Source organism: Triturus cristatus, chromosome 6, assembly GCF_964204655.1.
Source record: "Triturus cristatus chromosome 6, aTriCri1.1, whole genome shotgun sequence".
Classification (NCBI taxonomy): domain Eukaryota; kingdom Metazoa; phylum Chordata; class Amphibia; order Caudata; family Salamandridae; genus Triturus; species Triturus cristatus.
Window position 1 is genome coordinate 1315763321 of NC_140589.1, and position 20114 is coordinate 1315783434.

The 20114-nt window shown below is 45.5% G+C and overlaps 1 protein-coding gene across 1 annotated transcript in view; it reads right to left on the reverse strand.

Annotated features, from left to right (window-relative positions):
* Positions 1-20114, reverse strand: part of LOC146821360 (uncharacterized) — a 450624-nt gene that overhangs the window by 95782 nt on the left and 334728 nt on the right. The window contains exons 11-12 of the mRNA XM_085609832.1: positions 5374-5487; positions 2571-2684 (exon numbers count right to left, since the gene is read on the reverse strand). Coding sequence (XP_085465958.1) covers positions 2571-2684; positions 5374-5487 — 228 coding nt within the window. The remainder of the gene's footprint in view (positions 1-2570; positions 2685-5373; positions 5488-20114) is intronic.

Sequence of the window (20114 nt, forward strand, 5' to 3'; positions counted from 1 at the left end):
TGGTAATATCCTTTACCATGGCATGCCCAACTACCTCTTGAGACGCCTTCAGCTTGTCCAAAACCAGGCTGCTCGGCTGGTCTTTAACCTCTCTAAGTCACATCATGTAACCCCTCTCCTCTCTACCCTGCACTGGCTCCCTGTCCGACAACGAATTTTATTCAAGCTTGGTTGCACCATCTTTAAAGCCCGGACAGGATCTGCCCCCTCCTTCATCAACTCAACCATTCAATCCTACACGCCTTCACGAGACCTTCGATCCGCCTCTCACCACCTTCTCCTGGTTCCCCGTTTTAAACGGAAGAAGTGGGGTGGCTCTAAATTTTCTACCACGGGTCCAGTCTTCTGGAACTCTCTTCCATTGCACCTCAGAACCTGCACCCAGTACCCCCTCTTCCGTAGAGACTTGAAGACCTTCCTCTTCACCCAAGCCTTCCCATCTTAAACGCTCACCTTACCCTCTCTCCGACCTACCAAGTAGCATTTGTCAGTGAGCGCCAAGAAACCGCCAGGTGTACGAGCGCTATACAAATCCCTTCAAATTCAAATTCAAGGACTGTATTTAAGCCTCTTGTTCTAAGTCTTCAAAACACTAAAAAAATTCCAATGGTGGTGTTGGGGAGAGGGGGGTCAACATTGTTGCTTTTACATTGCTATCTCTAGAATGTCTTTTATGCACTCTGCCATTTTCAGACTAGCCCCTGCTATAGAAATGCTTTCTAGTGAACACTAATGAGCGATATTGAGATTCAATGAGATTAAGTTCTCAGAGCATATGTGGAGTGATAAGCAAAACACAATTTGTTAGATAACCATGGGGGCACCCAAAAGAATCAGCTAGAATAAAGTTCTAGGCTTTTTTCAGTTAAACGTTGGCTCATACTAAAAAAATCAAATACTGTAATGGTCATGGATTTCATATCACATTCTCATAATTGTGGACACCACCGGCAGTCTACTCTTGCAGGGTTAAAACTTGAAAGCCTACATATAATTTATGGTGGCCAGGGAGCTTTGGGAGTGGCCACTGAGACGAATCAAACATAGATCTAAACGAGAATAAACATTTTACCCAAATATTGTCACCTTCCCTGGATAGAATGCTTTGTCTCCGCACTCCAAGTCTCTTTAATATGCCCGATAGACTCAAAGGGTCAAGGAGTACCTGAAAGATGTGTTTGTCATAAACAGGTGCAGAATGACCTTTTCCCAAATTTCGTAGACTGTACGTTACTAAAAAATCAGAATTTGGAACAATGTATGCCTCTGTTTTGCCAAGCCAATTTTTGATTGCTGGCTTTCTGTTCCCGCCCAAGAACTAAGCGCTAGAAAAAACATGTTCTGACTCTGTCAGACAACATCGCTTATGATACGAAATCTCTTGTTGTTGATGAACTACACACAGACATACAACTTTACTCTGGACCCGAAACAATATTTCCTCCAGATTATGTTTTTTCATCCATCATATTGGAGAGGAAGGTATCCAGCAAGAGTCGATTAACAGTATATTATCTGCTGTGAGAGAATACAAAAATATGTATAACAAAAATGCCCTTTGAACCTTAGTCAAACTGTGACCACATTTTTATCAGCTCAAACATTTCTTTTATTGGTAGGTGGACGAGTTAACTTCAGACCCTTTCAGCCACTGAAGCCTATACTTTGTTGCAAATGAATTACTCATTTAAACACAGTACTAAAACTCTGAAGGGTTGTAATATGCTGTCAAAATGGTGTATCAGGGTGGGATGTTAGTATTAACCAACTAAAAGCAACACATTTTATATAACTTCAAATGCAGGAAGGCTATGTCATTACCTACTGGAATTGGAACCTGTGACCTACACATTACGCAGTAAACAGATTGACAGAATAAGACTGCTCACATATTCACTATCTACATGACAATTCTAAATCATTTAAACTAGGAAATCTACGTCTGCATTTTTTAAGGGCGTCATTTATGTCCTGCTGACAAATCTCTTCATTACCTTCATGCCACACTGGCCCTTACATTCTCCATTGACAAAGCCAGGACATTTAGAAGCTCTCCACAAATCATCATCGCATATCAGTCAGTTAACTTTTAAGTACAACAGCCTCTAAAACTTCCACAATAAATACAAAGTTTCTTCATCGATCAAAATAACCTCCTATCTCCCATTCAATACATGCTTTTTCAATTAAAGTTAATGCGGCAGCTTTGCTTTTTACATCCTAGGAAAAGCAGCTCCTACAGCTAATGGAAGGCCACACGTTTTGGAGACCCCACAAAAAGCAAATGTTTCTGTGTTTTCCGTTTTTGGAATAATTTATTTGGGCAACTTATACTTTCTCTGAACAGGAATGCAGAGTTCTTCAATCTCAATTTACCAGTGTACATCATTCCTCATATTAAGTGTGTCCATGGTTAAGGCTACAAAGAATTTTGATTGTGTTGGCATCAAGGACTGGGAGAAATTATTTTGTTTCACTGCAACCCAGATGTATGAAACATAATTTTCTCTTTGGGAGAGGACAATATTTCCATTACTGGAAGAATTGTTATCAGCATTTTAGCAGGATACCTGGGCTGAGATAACCATTTCTTTCCTTTCCTTCAGGGTCCTCTGCATGTATTAGATGCAGTTGTTCCTCTCGAGTTTTCCTGAATACTGCATTAGAGTTGTTAACTGTATCGCCTGTGGAAAAAAAGACAGGAATCTATTCAAATTCTTAGATGTTTTTCTATTTTTGTCCTTCTCACCCATTTGTTATTTTTTTGTCCACATATCTCTAGGCTCCTAATTGTATACTTTCTGTATCCAGCTTGTGCCTGAACTAATTCAAATAGTCTTATATTTGGTCCACATGATTGAAGCCACAGTGTATACCCTAAAGGACATATAATATTAAGACTTACTAAGAAAGTAGCTGATTTCCTTCCGTTTCTTCCAACTGGCCCCAACCCAACTCTAAATTATTAAGGAATAAACATTGATACAATAATACTGACTTAGATGCATTGGGGATATCACTGGTGAGGCATTGTGATAGATGGGTTTCTGTATAAGGCACTACTTTTTCCTGACATGATTTATCTTTTGCTGGTTTTTTTAAATGGCCGATTGTACAATGTTCTGCTGCTACATTGTTCTGCACAGCTATAAGCGGATTGGATATCAACCCAAATATAACCAAACAGCATCATAACTTTTTCAGGAAAACTATTTATGATTGGATCGTCAGAAAGTCAAACCACCTTCACAAAGTCATGAATACTAGAGAGTAGTCTAGAGTAGTATACTGTGGTGGGCAATACAACCTAGCTGGCTCTGAATGTTAAAAAAAAAAGAGAGAGAAAATACTTGCTAACGTGAAAAGGTTTGCATTGTTAATTGAAGAATATGCAAAAGAAATTGTCAGATTAAATCCAGTGACATACAGAAAGGAAATACTCTCTGTATTAATTTTTTTATTTAGGAAGCTTAAAAGTAGCAATTCATTTTATATTCCTTTCTAGTCATAAAAGAAATATTAAATATTTACGGTTATTGTTCTAATGAGACATGTCAGTGAGGTGTAGAAATCCCCGTCAATGAGGATCTGCTGGGTATCATGGCTGTCAGGGAATATGGTAAGTGGTGGAGGCAGACTGCACCTATGTCCTTAAGACACAGACCCAGGGCGGGTGAAGGGAGGTGAGACCGCCATCTGCCACTCCGCAGCCTCACTCAGGTCACTAGAGACCCAGCTAGGGAAATACAAGGGAACCCTGTACTTTCCCTTATGACATAGCAACAGTGGAACACATCACGGCAATGAATGACCAGATTCAGAGAAAGGTATTCTGTCCTACATGACAGCCTATTATACTGCACTGTACGTTCTATATTATCAATATAAATATTGGGACAGGGATTGGTAAGGGTATACTGTCAACCAGAGAGCCATTTTCCATTTAAACTGAAAGACGTATACCATACGTATTAATGTGGCCACCAGGACCTATGCAGATGATTTGGCGGTAGCATATTTCACTGTAAATCAGGAGGGCTATGAGGAATAATTGTAGGATGAAAATGTGCCTGCTTGTTGAGGGGATCAATATTCAATGGTTAGGGAAAGTCAAGCAGTGAAAACAAACTTCCTGTATGGCTGAAAATGGAGTTTATTCACCTTTCTTTTACCATAAGTAAAGATAAAACCGAACACATTCACCTCGTCCTCCAATAGTTATGCTTCCTAGATGTATCACACTCTTCTGCTACTCAGCTTTGGGTGGGGGGGGGGGGCATGCATGGTTCACAAGCTGTAGCACTGGCCTCTTCTGCATGTAGCCAGTAACTAGCAGGAACTATCCAGTAACTAGCATTCACTTAACTGCGCTGTGCAAGGTCTTCTTCAAAAAGCAAGCCCTCTAAAAGAATATAGCATGCTATTACATCGTGTTCCATTACAACGCGGTGGTTATAGCAACCGCATTGTTAGAACGCGTACCTTTACATCGCAAGTCATTAGATCGACTTGCTGTAGAGGGCGCGCTAGACTTAGGAATAGTATAATTTACTATCCCAACTCTAGCATATGCAACAGTAGGGAAGGTGTTGGAATAGTAAATTATACTATTCCTGAGCTTAGAGCGCCCCCTACAGCAAGTCGATCTATTGACTTGCGATGTAAAGGTATTGCATACTCACAACACAACTCACAACGCGTTGTAAAAGCACTGCGATGTAATGGCAGCATTGTAAATGCTGTTTGCCCTCTAAAAGCAAGTAATGTAGTAGGCCACAAATGATCATAGGTTCATACACCTGGCCTCTTCTCACTCACTAATGTTTTCTCTTCTGAAAATTTCTCTTGTTGTATTTCCAGTTTCTTCCCCTTTTATCTGTATTCTTTCCCAGTGTGTCTCTCTATGGAGTGGTGTGAAGAATGACAAAGGTTTGTAAGATGAAACTGAAGAAAAACAACACAGAGATTGAAAATAAAGTACATGACTGACAAAGGCGAAAGGACAATACAAAAATGGAAGAAGACATATGTTGTGAACGAAGAGCAAAGCTTTTAGAATCTTAAATGTATTGGCAGAATAAGGGACTTAACATTTTAGCTGTCAAAATAAATTACAAAATTAGGAAAACCAAGTGATGACTTTTTAACAGAAATAATGCAAAAAAGAGTTTGTAGAAAAAAGCAAAATATTCAGGTAATCAGACTCAAAAGTAGATAACATCTTTAAATGCAAGTAATGAAATATAGCAAAAGGAAAAAATGCACCATAGGAAATATGTAATGTCACACAGCTAGGACCTAGTCTGAGCTAAAAGCAGAATGATGTTAGTTAGTGTTAAGTACAGGACAGATATGAAGTCCTTCCTTCCTCACCCGTGTCGAAACAATCATTTATTTTTCTTTCATCAGAGTCCACTGCATTGATCAGATGTGCAGGTTCCTCTCTATGTATCCGAAAGAGCAAATCGGGGCTGACCACTGTTTCACCTGTGAAATGATGACAGCATCCAGAATAAATCTACTGACATTCAATTAATTTCATTTGATGGTTTAACCTTCTACTGCAAACCACTGTTGTCCTACCATTCGGAGTCCTTCCGCCAGAATATCTTCAAATTGTGTATAAAAGATCTCCGTTGGCTTTATTTTCTTTTTTCTAAAATGTATATGCTGTTCTGGAGACCTGATCCTTATATCCACCACCCATCAGGCCTGGTCATTTTCCAGCCAGTTTAGAGTCAAAGGGCCAAGTTCACAAACTGTATTTTGTAGCACCTAAATTATCAAACCTAAATTATCACTACAGTATTACTAATCACATCGTCTAAAATATAATTTACATATTGGCAAAGAACTCCGCCTCAGCCTTTGCTACCTTTTCTGTGCGGAGATCTCAAACGACGTAGATATATGCTTTAGCAGTAAATGTGAGAGAGACCAGAAGAGTGGAGAGGCAATGGGGAATATTTACTACTAAATGGGAGACATTTAGGGAAATTTAAGGATGTCCTTATGGAGGGATATGCCAATACACCCCCCACCAAACAGTAATTCCATTGCTAATCACAAACTACACTTCTAAACTTACAACCGTCTTACATGTGGCAAAACGTATGTACAAATGTACTCCAGCACAGCCTTAGAGTAAGGCCAGCACCACACATGGCCAACCACTGGTACTGCAACACACTCCCATAGAAAATACAAATAAAATATCCCCCGTGGATTCATGTTAAATAAATGAAATTGCTTTGACGTTTAAATTATATATATATATATATATATTAAAAACTTTACTTGTAAGTATTATTTTAAAATGTATTAGTAACCGTAAATAAAAAGTAGGTTAAGCTTTAAATAGAAAATTACAAATGATTTAAATTAAATAAAGACTGTTTAGCAAAATGTATTAAATATTAAATACATATTAAGCACATTAGTGAGTGTGGGTAATTTTTTTAATTATTGTTTTAACATACATTTAACTTGATGAGTTAATGTGCTGTGATATTTTATTTTAATAGTTGTAGGTTAATAATACCTATATTAAATTAATATACAATTATAATATGCATTAAAGTATATTTCATTTTATTTAAAGAATAAATAACACATTTTTCCGTACATTTTCTCAGAGACCTCTGCTACAGTGGCAAGATTTCCACCAAAAAGTGCAAAGTTACTAGTAGTACCTTTCCACATACAAATTCTGTTGTAGGAGGTTAACCCCTGATTTGAGATAGGTGGAGACATGCAACTCTACACTGGGAAATGGGTATTGGCAAATGGAGGGTTCACCTACTTGTAGGACTAAATAATGTACACAAGTAACATGTCTATGTTTACCTTTGTGAACTGGGCTCTAAGTGTTTAGTTTCATAGAGGCGTGGTTGATCATTATAGAAGGTGTTGGCAGAGAAGTATATGACCTTCCTCTTTTAGTTTCCCTCATGTACAGATTTCTGCTTCTGCTTCTTAAGTTGGATTTTCTATTTTGTGCTGAGTTTCATGAGCTTTGGTATATCCGCTAGTTGCTCCTCGGTGACACACACATCTGCCCACTGATTTAGATGTGTGCTTTGCTGAACTTAATTGTCACATTTTAAAGGTCTGTAGAGCATGAGGGGGCTTATTATAAAATGTAAGCACCATGTATGTCCCTTTCTTATTAGCATTTCATGAATATATAAGTAAGGTACTGATGGAAGAAACAATCGCTTTATCCTGAACCATGTGTGTATTACAGGCACTCATGCTTTTTGGGTATCAGTGTAAATTGAAGCAGCTGTGGGATGTAACCCAAGACAGGGATAACAACAGAATACCACATCAGAAATTTAAAATGATTAGCTGCTCCTGCTGTGTTGTTTGGGTGTTTGTGCAGTTTCTCTCCTTATTAGAGGAACAACAACATTTCTCTATCAATAAGAACCGCAATGGTTTTAATGCAGTGAATGAACCGTTCACGTCCACTGCTTTACCTCTGTAGTGTAAAGTACGTGGGCAGTTCGGTCAGGGAGTGCTATTAGGGGTTCTCTGCATTTTTCTGATTTATACTCATGGGTGGGAGGGGGAGCATTGCTCTGCCCCGGGCTCCGATCTGTGCAAGAGAGGTGTCACTGGAAAGGGGACATGTCCCCTTTCTAGTGGTATGTTTCCAAAGTGAAATTCTTAGTTATTTCCCAAGATGGCGATCCACAAATCCAGAGGATCCAGGCACGTCTAAAACATTTTTTTATAAATATGCCCTCCTGGAAGGAAGCGAAAATAGGGGCCTGATCATCAATCTGCCCCCTGGCGGGGATAAAGCTCACTAGCAACATGGCAATATATATTTTTTAAGAATGGGTAGGGGCAACCCACCCAGGCAGTGGGCTGTATCCCGACCCAATAACAGCCCTAAAAGACTTTCTTCCCCCAAACTCACCTTAATGGGTGAAGGCAGCTCACTGTGGCAGCAGGCCATTTCCTCACCCCAAACGGAGCAACCGAGTCTTTAAGCTCCCCTGTGGGACAGATTGGGAGGGGTTTACTCCTATCTGCCCTCCCCAATGAGGTTGAATGGGGGTCAGCCCTCTCTGACATCAGGCCACACCCACATTCCTAAAGCCCCAAAAATATGTCTGCATTCTTGAGTCTACAGCATCCCCACTCCCATGTCAAGCAAGAGGAAATTAGGATTATTTTGGACATAGTTTTGACAGATGGGCTGGCAGAGAAGGATATAACCCAATTTCTTTTCACATTTATCTCATTGAATGAGCATACTATTCTGGCTCTGAGTCAACTGGCAAAAAAGGGAACTCTGGCATGTCTGAAACCTAAAGACGCAGGCAAATTCAGGGTGGTGTGACCTGCATGGATCCTACAATATTTTCTTACCCAGAATGCCCCTCAAATATCATTCTTTGGCAGAAATGTGACAGAAAGTTCCAGAGTCTGAAGAGAGCCACAAAATTCCTACCACCCAACATTCCTACACTGCTCCTGATAAAAACAGTACCCAAATTGTGTGGCTCAGGCAATTATCTGATACAAGAATGGACGAAACTAGCTAATACACATAGATCATACTGACTTTATATGGTCAGAGTTTTTATTAAGCCACGCAAGCCAGAAACTATTTTATCAAGAGAAGCATGGGAAAGCTGTTAGTGGGACGTTTTTGGGTTCCCCGCAGGTCCTGGAAATTTCCCTCACAAATATGTGTGGAAAATGTTTGATTATAGCCACGTGTTGTGGGATCCAAGCAAGTTGCAGCACCCTGGTCTCTCCTGGGTGCCTAGTTTTCAGAAATGCCAAGATTTAGGATGTTTCGCTCGGTGGTGGCTGATCCTAGGCCTAAATATCGCAGCTCCCGACACCTCCACAATGGGTCAAATTTCATGGTGAAAATGTTATCTCACCATGTTGCGTTTTGGGGCTGACTGCAAAAGACGACACCTCCACCCCACAAGTAGGGTACTGTTTTTATCAGTAGAAATGGGGAAAGCTAGGTGCTAGGAATTCTCCACAGATTCCAGAACTTTCCCTCACATAAATGTGAGGAAAATGTGATTTTAGCCAACGTTTGAGGTTTGCAGGACATTCAGAGTATGGAACTGTAGGGGATCCACACAAGTCACACCACCTCAGACTCTCATGGGTGCCCAGATTTCAGAAATGTGTATGTTTAGTAGGTTGTCTGTTGTAAGTAGATTAAGGACACTTCCATTTAAGTTACAGGTAGTTTTATTTAAGAGCACAACTGAGCGCACACCTCGCCCTGTGTAGCAGCTGAGCCCAGACCCAAAGGGGTAATTTTTCATTATCAAAATTGATGTCTCCAGGTTGTGTTTTGGGGTATTTGCTATTGTGGGCAACTGTCCTACTCATACAATTTGGGTACTGTTTTTATAGGGTGTTTGAACACAAAATAGTATAAACTTTGTTTTTATCATAGCACTTCTCTCCATGTTTGATTATAAATGTAAGCCTGTGTGCAAGAAAGCACACAATTTGAAAAAGTGCTCGATAGTGTAGGTTACCAAAAATTCAGATTTGAACAAATAACCCCTATTTCTAAACTCAGTATCTTAGGCACATTTAAAAATGCATAGGTTTCCTTCACGCCCATTTTTCATTCATTAGATTTTACAATATGAATTGTAGCACAGTTGGTACACAATTAAAAAGCATTGTAAGTGGCAGCATAGTTGTTGGCTCTAGCTATCAAGTGTTTTTGGACAACCAACAAACACTATATATCCTTGCGACAAGAAGAGCCAGGTGGATATAACTGTATATTATCTTTGTAAATCCTCCATCTTGCCAAAAATTAAAGAAGAAAACATTGCCACCTAGTTCTATTTTTTCTGACTTATGCACATTTTGTTTTTATTTCAATCAATAGATTTTTGGGGAAAACCATGGGTGATCTATCCAAATGACCCCTTCTTGCTGCATTCAGACTTTTATCTTGTTTTTAGCAATATACCTTTCCAGGGTCACATAGGCTTTACACACCTGGTTCTACCATAAACTGCAAAAACTTAGAAAAACACAAAGTAGCGAAAACTACTGTTTCGAAAAATAAAAAACTGTAGCAACACAATGTTTTTTTACAAATCTGCTTATTCCAGATTGCTGCTACTGCAAACGTTTTGTTCATGTCATTTTCGAAAAGAAAACCATACGCTTTCTTCCACCACACTTTTTTTCCCATTAGCTGCTTTACTTTGGCTACTTTCTCTGTCTCCTCCAGGGGAATCGAAAAAGCTCTGGGTACCTTGGAATGAACAACATGTAGGGGAAAAATGATAAAAACTGGTGTGGATACCTTTGATGGAAAAAAGCTCTGAAGTGGAGAGGAGGAGCGAGCCAGGAGAGAGAGAAAGAGGGCGAACTCTGGCTGGTACAAAAAGGCAAATAGAAGTAGAGATATTCACGAAAGCAAGAGGAGAGAATAAACATAAGATGGAGTGGAAGAAAGGGAAATCCTAAGAAATGGTGCTGGCAACTCAGAGTGAAGCAACGTGAAAGGCTTGAATGTTGAGGTATCAAGAGTGGAGTATGAAAGCCAAGATAGGGAGGAAAAGCCACCCTCAGTGATCATCCCAATGAGCCAGACATTGTCCTGCAGGAGACAGGTGCAGGGTCACCCTCAGCCATGGTTGATGCAGCAAATCATGACTTGAGGCGGGCGGCTTAGAGGTGAAGCAGTGACAGGCATTAAGGTAAGCAGGCATTCGGAGGAGGACGAGAACACCACAGGGCATGGCACTGGGTCTGTTTGCACAAACCAATCTGTGCAAAATGATTTAGTGTTTAAGATAAAAAAAAGTATACATTTTAGTAATAGGTAATCAGAGCAAACCTAGTACAATTGTTTTTATAAATGCCCATTAAAAGTATGCTTTTCAGAACTCAGCTAATATCACCCTTACATTACCTCTCAAAAATTATAGCTCTTTCTCACCATAAAACTTCAAGTGGATCCATTGATTAAGGCTGGCTCCCAGGCATCCTTTGCATTTGGTGATTAACCAATTGCACATATTGATATTTTTTTCAGGCATCAGGGTCCCTGGTGAGAAGGAATGTTTTTTCTTTAGATCTCTGCCTCGCTGTGGCTTAATAGCACAGAAGAACCCAATGTCGAATGGCCACAGAGGCAGCCTACTTTGGTGTATCCTCTGCCCAGGTATCACTAGTGCTGCAGGTGCAGTGGCACCAGGGCCCAGGCGTGTGAAGGGCCAAATAAACCCCAATGGTTGCTCTTTTAGTAAGCTTCCTTGTCAGCATTAGGGCCCAGTGTGCTCTTGATGCACTGGTGTTGTTTGGGCCTCAACCAGTGGTCCATAAGGAGGGGAAAATTGAAGCAGAGGAGACACCTTAATTGGGCAATAAAGAGATGGCAGAGAGGAGGATGAGGCAAGACTGGGGCCCTTGTTTTGAACAAATGGCAGAGGAGACTGACCGCTTTGCAAGGCACTAGGCTATCATTGGTGACGTAGGTGAAGAGGTCAAGGGATGTGAGAGGCCTACTGCATCACATTTATCACTGTCTTACTTTACAAAAGAGACATAGGGCCTCATTTTCTATTCTAGCATTAGGACTGAAGGCATTGTTGCCACAAATAGGAGGGGCAACATATGGGAGCTCAATTGTCGGGTGCTCCACAAGACTTACCTCTGCTTGTGCAGCGATTCCGCAGAGACGACAAGAGCGCCCGTCCCTGTACCCACCTGACCCTCGCGGACAGTAGAACCCCGCAGGGATGAGATGGACGCAGGGAAAGGAGCCTGAACAACAGCGGTAGGTAGGTGTGTAGGGTATCTCGGAGTGGCCTATAAACAGGGAAACTAAGGTCAGTGAAAAACCCCAACACACCGCAGACACACACACAGATATATTTCCTGTCCTAGACTCAGGGAACTCACCCTACTGCGGTGAGGAAGGTCGCAGCACGGCAGTTGTTCAGGTGAGGTGTTTAGGACAGGTTATACAGCAAATCAAACTTCAGTGCTCTTGCACAAAGGTCAATGGTATGAAACGCAATTTCCCAATAACACTCCTGGAGGACGAATGCAATGTTAAACGCTGCTCCAGTGTAGAGAAAACAAAACATCAAGGCGCTTCTGCGCGAAAAGGCAAAAGGTCATCAAAGGCAAAATCATCAAGGGAAAAATCATCTAGGGTAAAGCAGAACTGGCGCGGTGCGCTGGCAAAATCATCAAGTGCAAAATCATCTAGGGTAAAGCAGAACTGGCGCGATGCGCTGGCAAAATCATCAGGTGCAAAATCATCAGGGTAAAGCAGAACTGGCGCGATGCGCTGGCAAAATCATCAGGTGCAAAATCATCAGGGTAAAGCAGAACTGGCGCGATGCGCTGGCAAAATCATCAGGTGCAAAATCATCAGGGTAAATCAGAACTGGCGCAGTGCGCTGGCAAAATCATCAATGGAAAACAAAAGAGGAGAACCCCTTCAATGGAACGGAGTGTCACGGGAAGTGGCAAGGGTTGGGGAACCTGGTACCTGGAATGGTTTCCAGAGAGAGGACGATGGTCGTTGCAGGTTTCCCGCGGGGAGAGAAAGCGTTCGCTTTCCGCAGGTCAGCTTCGGGACGCTGTCTCGCGCTCGGGGAATCCAAAGGAATACGAAGCGCTGAGCCGGCGGGAAACGCGGTGTTTAAGCGTTTCCCCCGGAAGCGCTTCTGCGACCCTTGCGCTGAACGAACGACTAGACCGGTCCTCGACTTCCACCCGGAAGTGAGTATTCCGGGTCGTATCTGTGTGTGTGTTTGCAGTGGCGAGGAACGGCAAGCGCCGTAACGCGACAGAACCCCCCCTCAAAACAGGTCCCCCCCCCCATCCTCCCCAGGGGCTCAAAAAGGGACAGCAGGGCGAGGGCAGGAAGGATGGCTTAGATGAAACGCACGGACCAGAGCAGGAGCATGGCGAACATGGGACAAAGGCTCCCAGGACCGCTCATCTGGGCCGTACCCTTTCCAATCGACCAGGTAGAATAGCTTCCCCTTGGTGCGGCGAGAACCCAGGATGGCCCGGACTTCATACTCCACATGGTCCTCCACTACTACCGGAGAAGGAGGAGAGGGAGCCCCGCCACCAGGACGGACCGCCTGCAGAAGAGAGACGTGGAAGACGGGGTGGATCTTCATGTGCGGAGGGAGCGTAAGTCTCATAGCCACAGGATTGACCACCTTTTCAATGACAAATGGACCCACATACCGGGGTAACAGTTTCTTGGGACCATGCACGTTGAGATGTCTTATCGACAACCACACTCGGTCACCCAAGCGGTAATCGGGTTCTTTCTGCCTATGGGCGTCTGCATGCGCCTTGTAGGTGTCCTTCGCCTTGGCCAACTCAAACCGAGCGCGCTGCCAGATGGCGCGCAAGGAATCATGATAAGAACGTACTGACGGCAGGCAGCAGTCCCGGGGTACTTCCCAGGCAGAGGTGCGGGGGTGACGGCCTTGGAGACAAAAGAAGGGAGACATGCCGATGGCCGAATGCCTACTGTTGTTGTACGCGTACTCAGCCATCCAGAGAACCTCGAACCAGTTTTTGTCGACCATAAGCAGCAGGCAACGGAGGTACTGTTCCATGGTGTGGTTAGTTCTTTCCGCCTGACCGTCCGTCTGTGGGTGGTACGCTGTGGACAAGCGTACGTCCATCTCGAGGATACTGCACACCTCCTTCCAAAAGCGGGACACGAATTGCGGTCCCCGGTCTGTTATGACCACCGATGGGATGCCATGAAGGCGGACCACCTCTTGCACAAAGATCCCGGCCAGGTTCACAGCCGTGGGCACCTTCAACAAAGGTACGAAATGCGCCATTTTGGAGAGGTGGTCGACGATGGTGAGAATCGTGGTGTGCCCCGACTTAGTGATAGGGAGTTCTACCACAAAATCCATGGAGACGGTGTGCCACGGATATGGTGGTACAGGAATGGGACGCAGAAGGCCCACCGGAGGTTCAGATGTGTTCTTACTCAAGAGACAGATGGTACAGCTCCTTACATGTTGTCTTGCGTCGGTAACCATGTTCGGCCACCAGAATTGTCTTTGCAGGAGCTCTAGTGTCTTATGGAAACCGGGATGGCTGGACAAAACGTGATCGTGACACAGGCGGACCGCTTCCTGCTGACTGGGCACCCCAGGTAGATACAGCCGTTCCCCATGAAACAGCAAACCATCCTCGTAGGACACTTCTTTGCGTCCTTCTGCCATACCCTCCGGGTCGACTTGCTTTGTGTCCTTTCGTACTTGTGATAAGAAGCCTGAAGACGTCACAACACCCTGGAAGTGTTTCTCGGCAATGATAGGAAGAGGCTCGGTGTTCTCGGCCTCCTCGTCAGTTTCCTCCAACCGCGAGAGGGCATCGGCTTTGGCGTTTTCTCTCCCTGGACGAAACGTAATCACGAAATCGTAGTCATTGAAGAAAAGGGTCCACCGGAGCTGTCGGGCGGTGAGGGCACGTGCTGACCGGAGAAACTGAAGGTTCCTGTGGTCCGTGTAGATGGTAACGGTGTGTTTGGCGTCTTTCAGGAAGTGGCGCCATTCCTCAAAAGCGGTCTTGATGGCAAGGAGTTCCCTGTCCGACACCGAATAGTTGCGTTCCGCTGGTTGGAGCTTCTTGGAATAGAATGCCACCGGATGCAGTAGACCTGTGTGGGTGCTCCGTTGAGACAGCACGCCCCCAATGGCATCCTTAGAGGCATCCGCCTCCACTACGAAGGGCTGCTCGGTGTCGGGGTGCATCAGAACCGGGGCAACGGTGAAACGTCTCTTCAGTTCTTGGAAGGCGTCGTCCGCCTTCTGATCCCAACAGAAGCGCACTCCTTTACGTAACAACCGGGTAATCGGGGCTACCATCTCGGAGAAGCCCGTAATGAATCGGCGGTAGTAATTGGAAAAACCCAGGAACCGTTGTACCCCTTTAACGGACTCCGGGGGGGGCCAAGACAGGATGGCTTCCACCTTCTTGTTGTCCATTTGAATGCCCGCTGGAGTGATGACATGCCCCAGGAACTCGACAGTGGTGACGTGAAAGATGCTCTTTTCCAGCTTCACGTACAGACGGTGTCTACTCAGCTGCTGAAGGACAGAACGCACGTGCTGCACGTGTTCTGCGATGGTCTGCGAATAGATCAAGATATCGTCTATGTAGACAATGCAAAAGACGTCAATGAAGTCCCGTAACACCTCGTCGATAAAGAACTGGAACGCTGCGGGGGCGTTACAGAGTCCGAAAGGCATGACCTGGTATTCGAATAAACCGAATTTTGTTCGGAAGGCGGTCTTCCATTCGTCGCCTTTTCGGACTCTGACTAGATGGTACGCACCCCGCAGGTCGAGCTTAGTATACACTGAGGCGTCTTTTACCTGTTCCAGGAGATTAGTAATCAAAGGCAGTGGGTAACGGTTTTTCACGGTGATGTTGTTCATCGCTCGGAAGTCGATGCATGTCCTCAGATCACCCTCCTTCTTAGCTACGAAAAACAGAGGAGAGGAGACTGGAGACCTGGAATGACGAATGAATCCGTTGTCCAAATACTCGTCCAAGTAGGAGCGAAGGTGGACGTTCTCTTTCTCCGTGAGAGAGTATATCCTGCTGCAGGGCAACGTGGAACCGGGAATCAGGTCTATCCGGCAATCGAACGAGCGATGCGGTGGCAAGGTGTTGGCTCCTGTTTTGTCGAACACGTCGGCTAGGTCCAGGTATTCCTTGGGCACAGCTGCTTGGGAAACCAACCCCATTCCCTGCAAAGGCAGCGATCTCGCTTGTATGGAGCGTTTCCTGAGGAGGTGGTCTTTGGTATAACAGGAGTCACAACAATGCTCCGAGTCCAAGTGGATGATTCTGGACACCCAATCGACGCGAGGATTGTGCTTTACCAACCACGGCAACCCCAATATCACCTTGAATTGAGGGGCATCAATGACGTCAAAGCTGATGACTTCGGCGTGCTGATTGATAAAGGACATAGTCATGTTCTCGGTGTGGTGCCTGATAGGGCCGGATGTTAGATCCGTTCCATCCACTGCCTTGACGGTCTCGGGTTGGGCCTTTGATATTGTGGTTATGCCTAAGGCACGTGAGAATGCGGTGTCTATGAAACAGCCTGTAGCACCTGTTCTGCTTGGGTTTTCGGATCAGGTGGAACCCGCTCAACAGAGCCTTTCTAACCCAAACCAGAACGTTACCCCCTCCCTAGGGCCTTTTTACACCTAAATAACCACATATATATGTACCACCTAAGGACAGGGAATTCCTATTATATATATATATATATATATCAAGACCTCACAGCCTCGCGATCTCAGACAGACCCAGAACCTCCTACCCAGACGGCAGCCACAGTCTCGCGGTCTCAGACAGACCCAGAACTTCCTACCCAGACGGCAGCCACAGTCTCGCGGTCTCAGACAGACCCAGAACTTCCTACCCAGATGGCAGCCACAGTCTCGCGGTCTCAGACAGACCCAGAACTTCCTACCCAGACGGCAGCCACAGTCTCGCGGTCTCAGACAGACCCAGAACTTCCTACCCAGACGGCAGCCACAGTCTCGCGGTCTCAGACAGACCCAGAACTTCCTACCCAGACGGCAGCCACAGTCTCGCGATCTCAGACAGACCCAGAACTTCCTACCCAGACGGCAGCCACAGTCTCGCGGTCTCAGACAGACCCAGAACTTCCTACCCAGACGGCAGCCACAGTCTCGCAGTCTCAGACCTCACAGCCTCGCGGTCTCAGACAGACCCAGAACTTCCTACCCAGACGGCAGCCACAGTCTCGCGGTCTCAGACAGACCCAGAACTTCCTACCCAGACGGCAGCCACAGTCTCGCGGTCTCAGACAGACCCAGAACTTCCTACCCAGACGGCAGCCTTAGCCTCGCGGTCTCGAACAGACCCAGTACTTCCTACCCAGACGGCAGCCTTAGCACGAGCTCATCCTATTATTACCGTAGTACACGATAGGGGAATCGGGGTTACTATGTATCAGATCACACAAAGACTATTAGTTGAGCACAACCTGTTCTTTAGTTCGAGGGGCTCTTTTCTCCCTCATTCAGTTACCACTTACCTGATCAGGATTAACATCTGTTCATGTCAAGTTGAATCTGACTAGAAGAATAGGCTATCCTCCTATACAAGGATACACAACACATGCTGACTCACAACAAGCTAAATACTTTATTTAATTGCTACATGCACACTCACAGAATACATCATATATACAACCTGCAAGGAAAGTAAAAGGTTAAGTTATACACTTCAATAAAAAGGGGTCGACATCACCTCAGTCGTATGTAGCCTGTGCTCAATGGTCATCTAGGTTCCCTTCTCGTCTGTGCCTCGGCTTCGCCTGGAAGTCACACCTCCGCAGTCGTGGATCTACTCCCTTCTCCCTCTCCGAGTCACTGGAACCTCTTCCTCATCGGCTACTCTCTCCTCTTTAGATTCAAGTTCATCATCTGTCTTCCCTGAAATAAGTAGTAGCTTTTCTGCTAACGGCCAGGTGCCGCCTATGGACTAGAAGCAAGTGCCAATATCTAACTCAGACTTTCACTAATATAGAGGTGCATTCTCTCATTGAAAATTCCAGCTCGAAACCTGCCGCCCACCAAATTCCTGTACCTCCCCGTGCCAAGGACACGTTCCCAGCCGGCCGGCCTGATGTAGTGTCTTCGGCAGGGGAAAAATACACTCCTTCGATAAGGGCCGGCCTGAACCGGTTCTCTCCGAGCGAATAACACCTCATAACTAAAATATCACCCTTCACCTAGAAATGTCCCAAGCTGCCGGGGCAGAAAGAAAGATGGAGTCTCTCCTGTCTGAGGCCTACCAGGCCTGAATTCAGCACGACTCCATGAAATACCCTCACTATAGGGCAGGTTATCCTTAATACTAACGAATCTATCCCCTAGGCTATGTATGTAAGCCCTGATCTATGGGGAGGAGCACAGGATCGTGTCAAAGTGTCTAATAAATAGGCTCTATTCACTACTCTAATCCTTAGACTTGGATGGAAAGAGACTGAAGTCATATTAATCGCTCTACAACACAAGAAGGCCGGGAAAATCGAGCAGTACAGCACCGGAGTCCAACATAGCCGTTACTTGCCAGGTTCTGCCTTCCTGGTTTTGTAAGGAAACATCCATCCCTATATGGTGAGTACCGTCGAATACAGCAGGGATCGCGGCATTGCCATACGAAGAACCCAGAGGACGGATCCCCTTATCTACTGGGTTGTCTCGTTTCCCGCCTTCTCCATTTTGGTGATGGGCAACGCGAACGGCCTCCCGCTCCGGGGCTTCGTGGGCTTCACCGGGCATTCCCTGACGAAGTGTCCGCTTTTACCGCAGTACAGGCATTGATTCTGTTTCCTCCGTCGTTCCCTTTCCTGACTTGACAAAGGACCTCTGATGCCCCCGATTTGCATAGGTTCTGTTGCTTCGCTCTGGGGACCGAGCTCTTCCTTCGTCTTCTGGGTCTCCTTCTCCCCCATGGACAGGAAGCAGTTGTTGCCGCTTCGTCCTTTATCTGTCCTTCTTTCCTGTAATCGAAAGTTCATCTTCACCACCAGGTCGATGAAGGGGCCGATTTCCTCGGGTGGGTTGGGGACCTGTGAAATGAGGTCCTTTAGTTCATCTCGTAATCCCCGATAAAACACCGACACCTTCTTGTCCTCAGGCCACTGGGACTCAATCACCAGTCTACTAAATGTGGTTATGTAGTGAAGGAGGTCTTGGTTGCCTTGCTTGAGGCTGAGCAACGCGTTATCAGCGGCTTGCACGAAGGTGTGCCGAGCGAACATACGTCGCATAGATTCCTTAAAGGTCGGCAGGTGGTGCAGCATGGGGTCGTCGTGTTCAACCAACGCTATCGACCACTGAGCGGCGTCTCCGCCCATGTACGACAGGATGTAGGCTACTTTAGATGCATCGTCAGGAAAGGCAGTATTCCTGGCCATAAAATGCAGGTGGCATTGATGGATAAAAATGCCGTACTTGGTACTGTCGCCATAGAACCGTTCCGGTGGTGCCAGCTGTACTGGATGAGGAGTGATAACTTGAACTGCAGGGTTCGGGTCGCTGGCAGCGGAGGGCCCCCCAAACGTAAACGTCGGCGGTCGTAATATTCCGTCCTGCATGCCCCTGTGGCTCGGGGTGGGTCCCCAAGGGTTGGCGACCCCAGTTGACATCTGGCCCTGCAGGGTAGTCATGTCGTGACGTAAGCTGAGGTTTTCTGCCTGTATGGCAGTTAGCATGGAGGCAATGTCTTGCAAGGTGACCTCTGGGTCGCCCATGTCGTCTAGGCAGAATGGTAAACGTGGGCTTCGTATTCTGTCGGGTGCTCCACAAGACTTACCTCTGCTTGTGCAGCGATTCCGCAGAGACGACAAGAGCGCCCGTCCCTGTACCCACCTGACCCTCGCGGACAGTAGAACCCCGCAGGGATGAGATGGACGCAGGGAAAGGAGCCTGAACAACAGCGGTAGGTAGATGTGTAGGGTATCTCGGAGTGGCCTATAAACAGGGAAACTAAGGTCAGTGAAAAACCCCAACACACCGCAGACACACACACAGATATATTTCCTGTCCTAGACTCAGGGAACTCACCCTACTGCGGTGAGGAAGGTCGCAGCACGGCAGTTGTTCAGGTGAGGTGTTTAGGACAGGTTATACAGCAAATCAAACTTCAGTGCTCTTGCACAAAGGTCAATGGTATGAAACGCAATTTCCCAATAACACTCCTGGAGGACGAATGCAATGTTAAACGCTGCTCCAGTGTAGAGAAAACAAAACATCAAGGCGCTTCTGCGCGAAAAGGCAAAAGGTCATCAAAGGCAAAATCATCAAGGGAAAAATCATCTAGGGTAAAGCAGAACTGGCGCGGTGCGCTGGCAAAATCATCAAGTGCAAAATCATCTAGGGTAAAGCAGAACTGGCGCGATGCGCTGGCAAAATCATCAGGTGCAAAATCATCAGGGTAAAGCAGAACTGGCGCGATGCGCTGGCAAAATCATCAGGTGCAAAATCATCAGGGTAAAGCAGAACTGGCGCGATGCGCTGGCAAAATCATCAGGTGCAAAA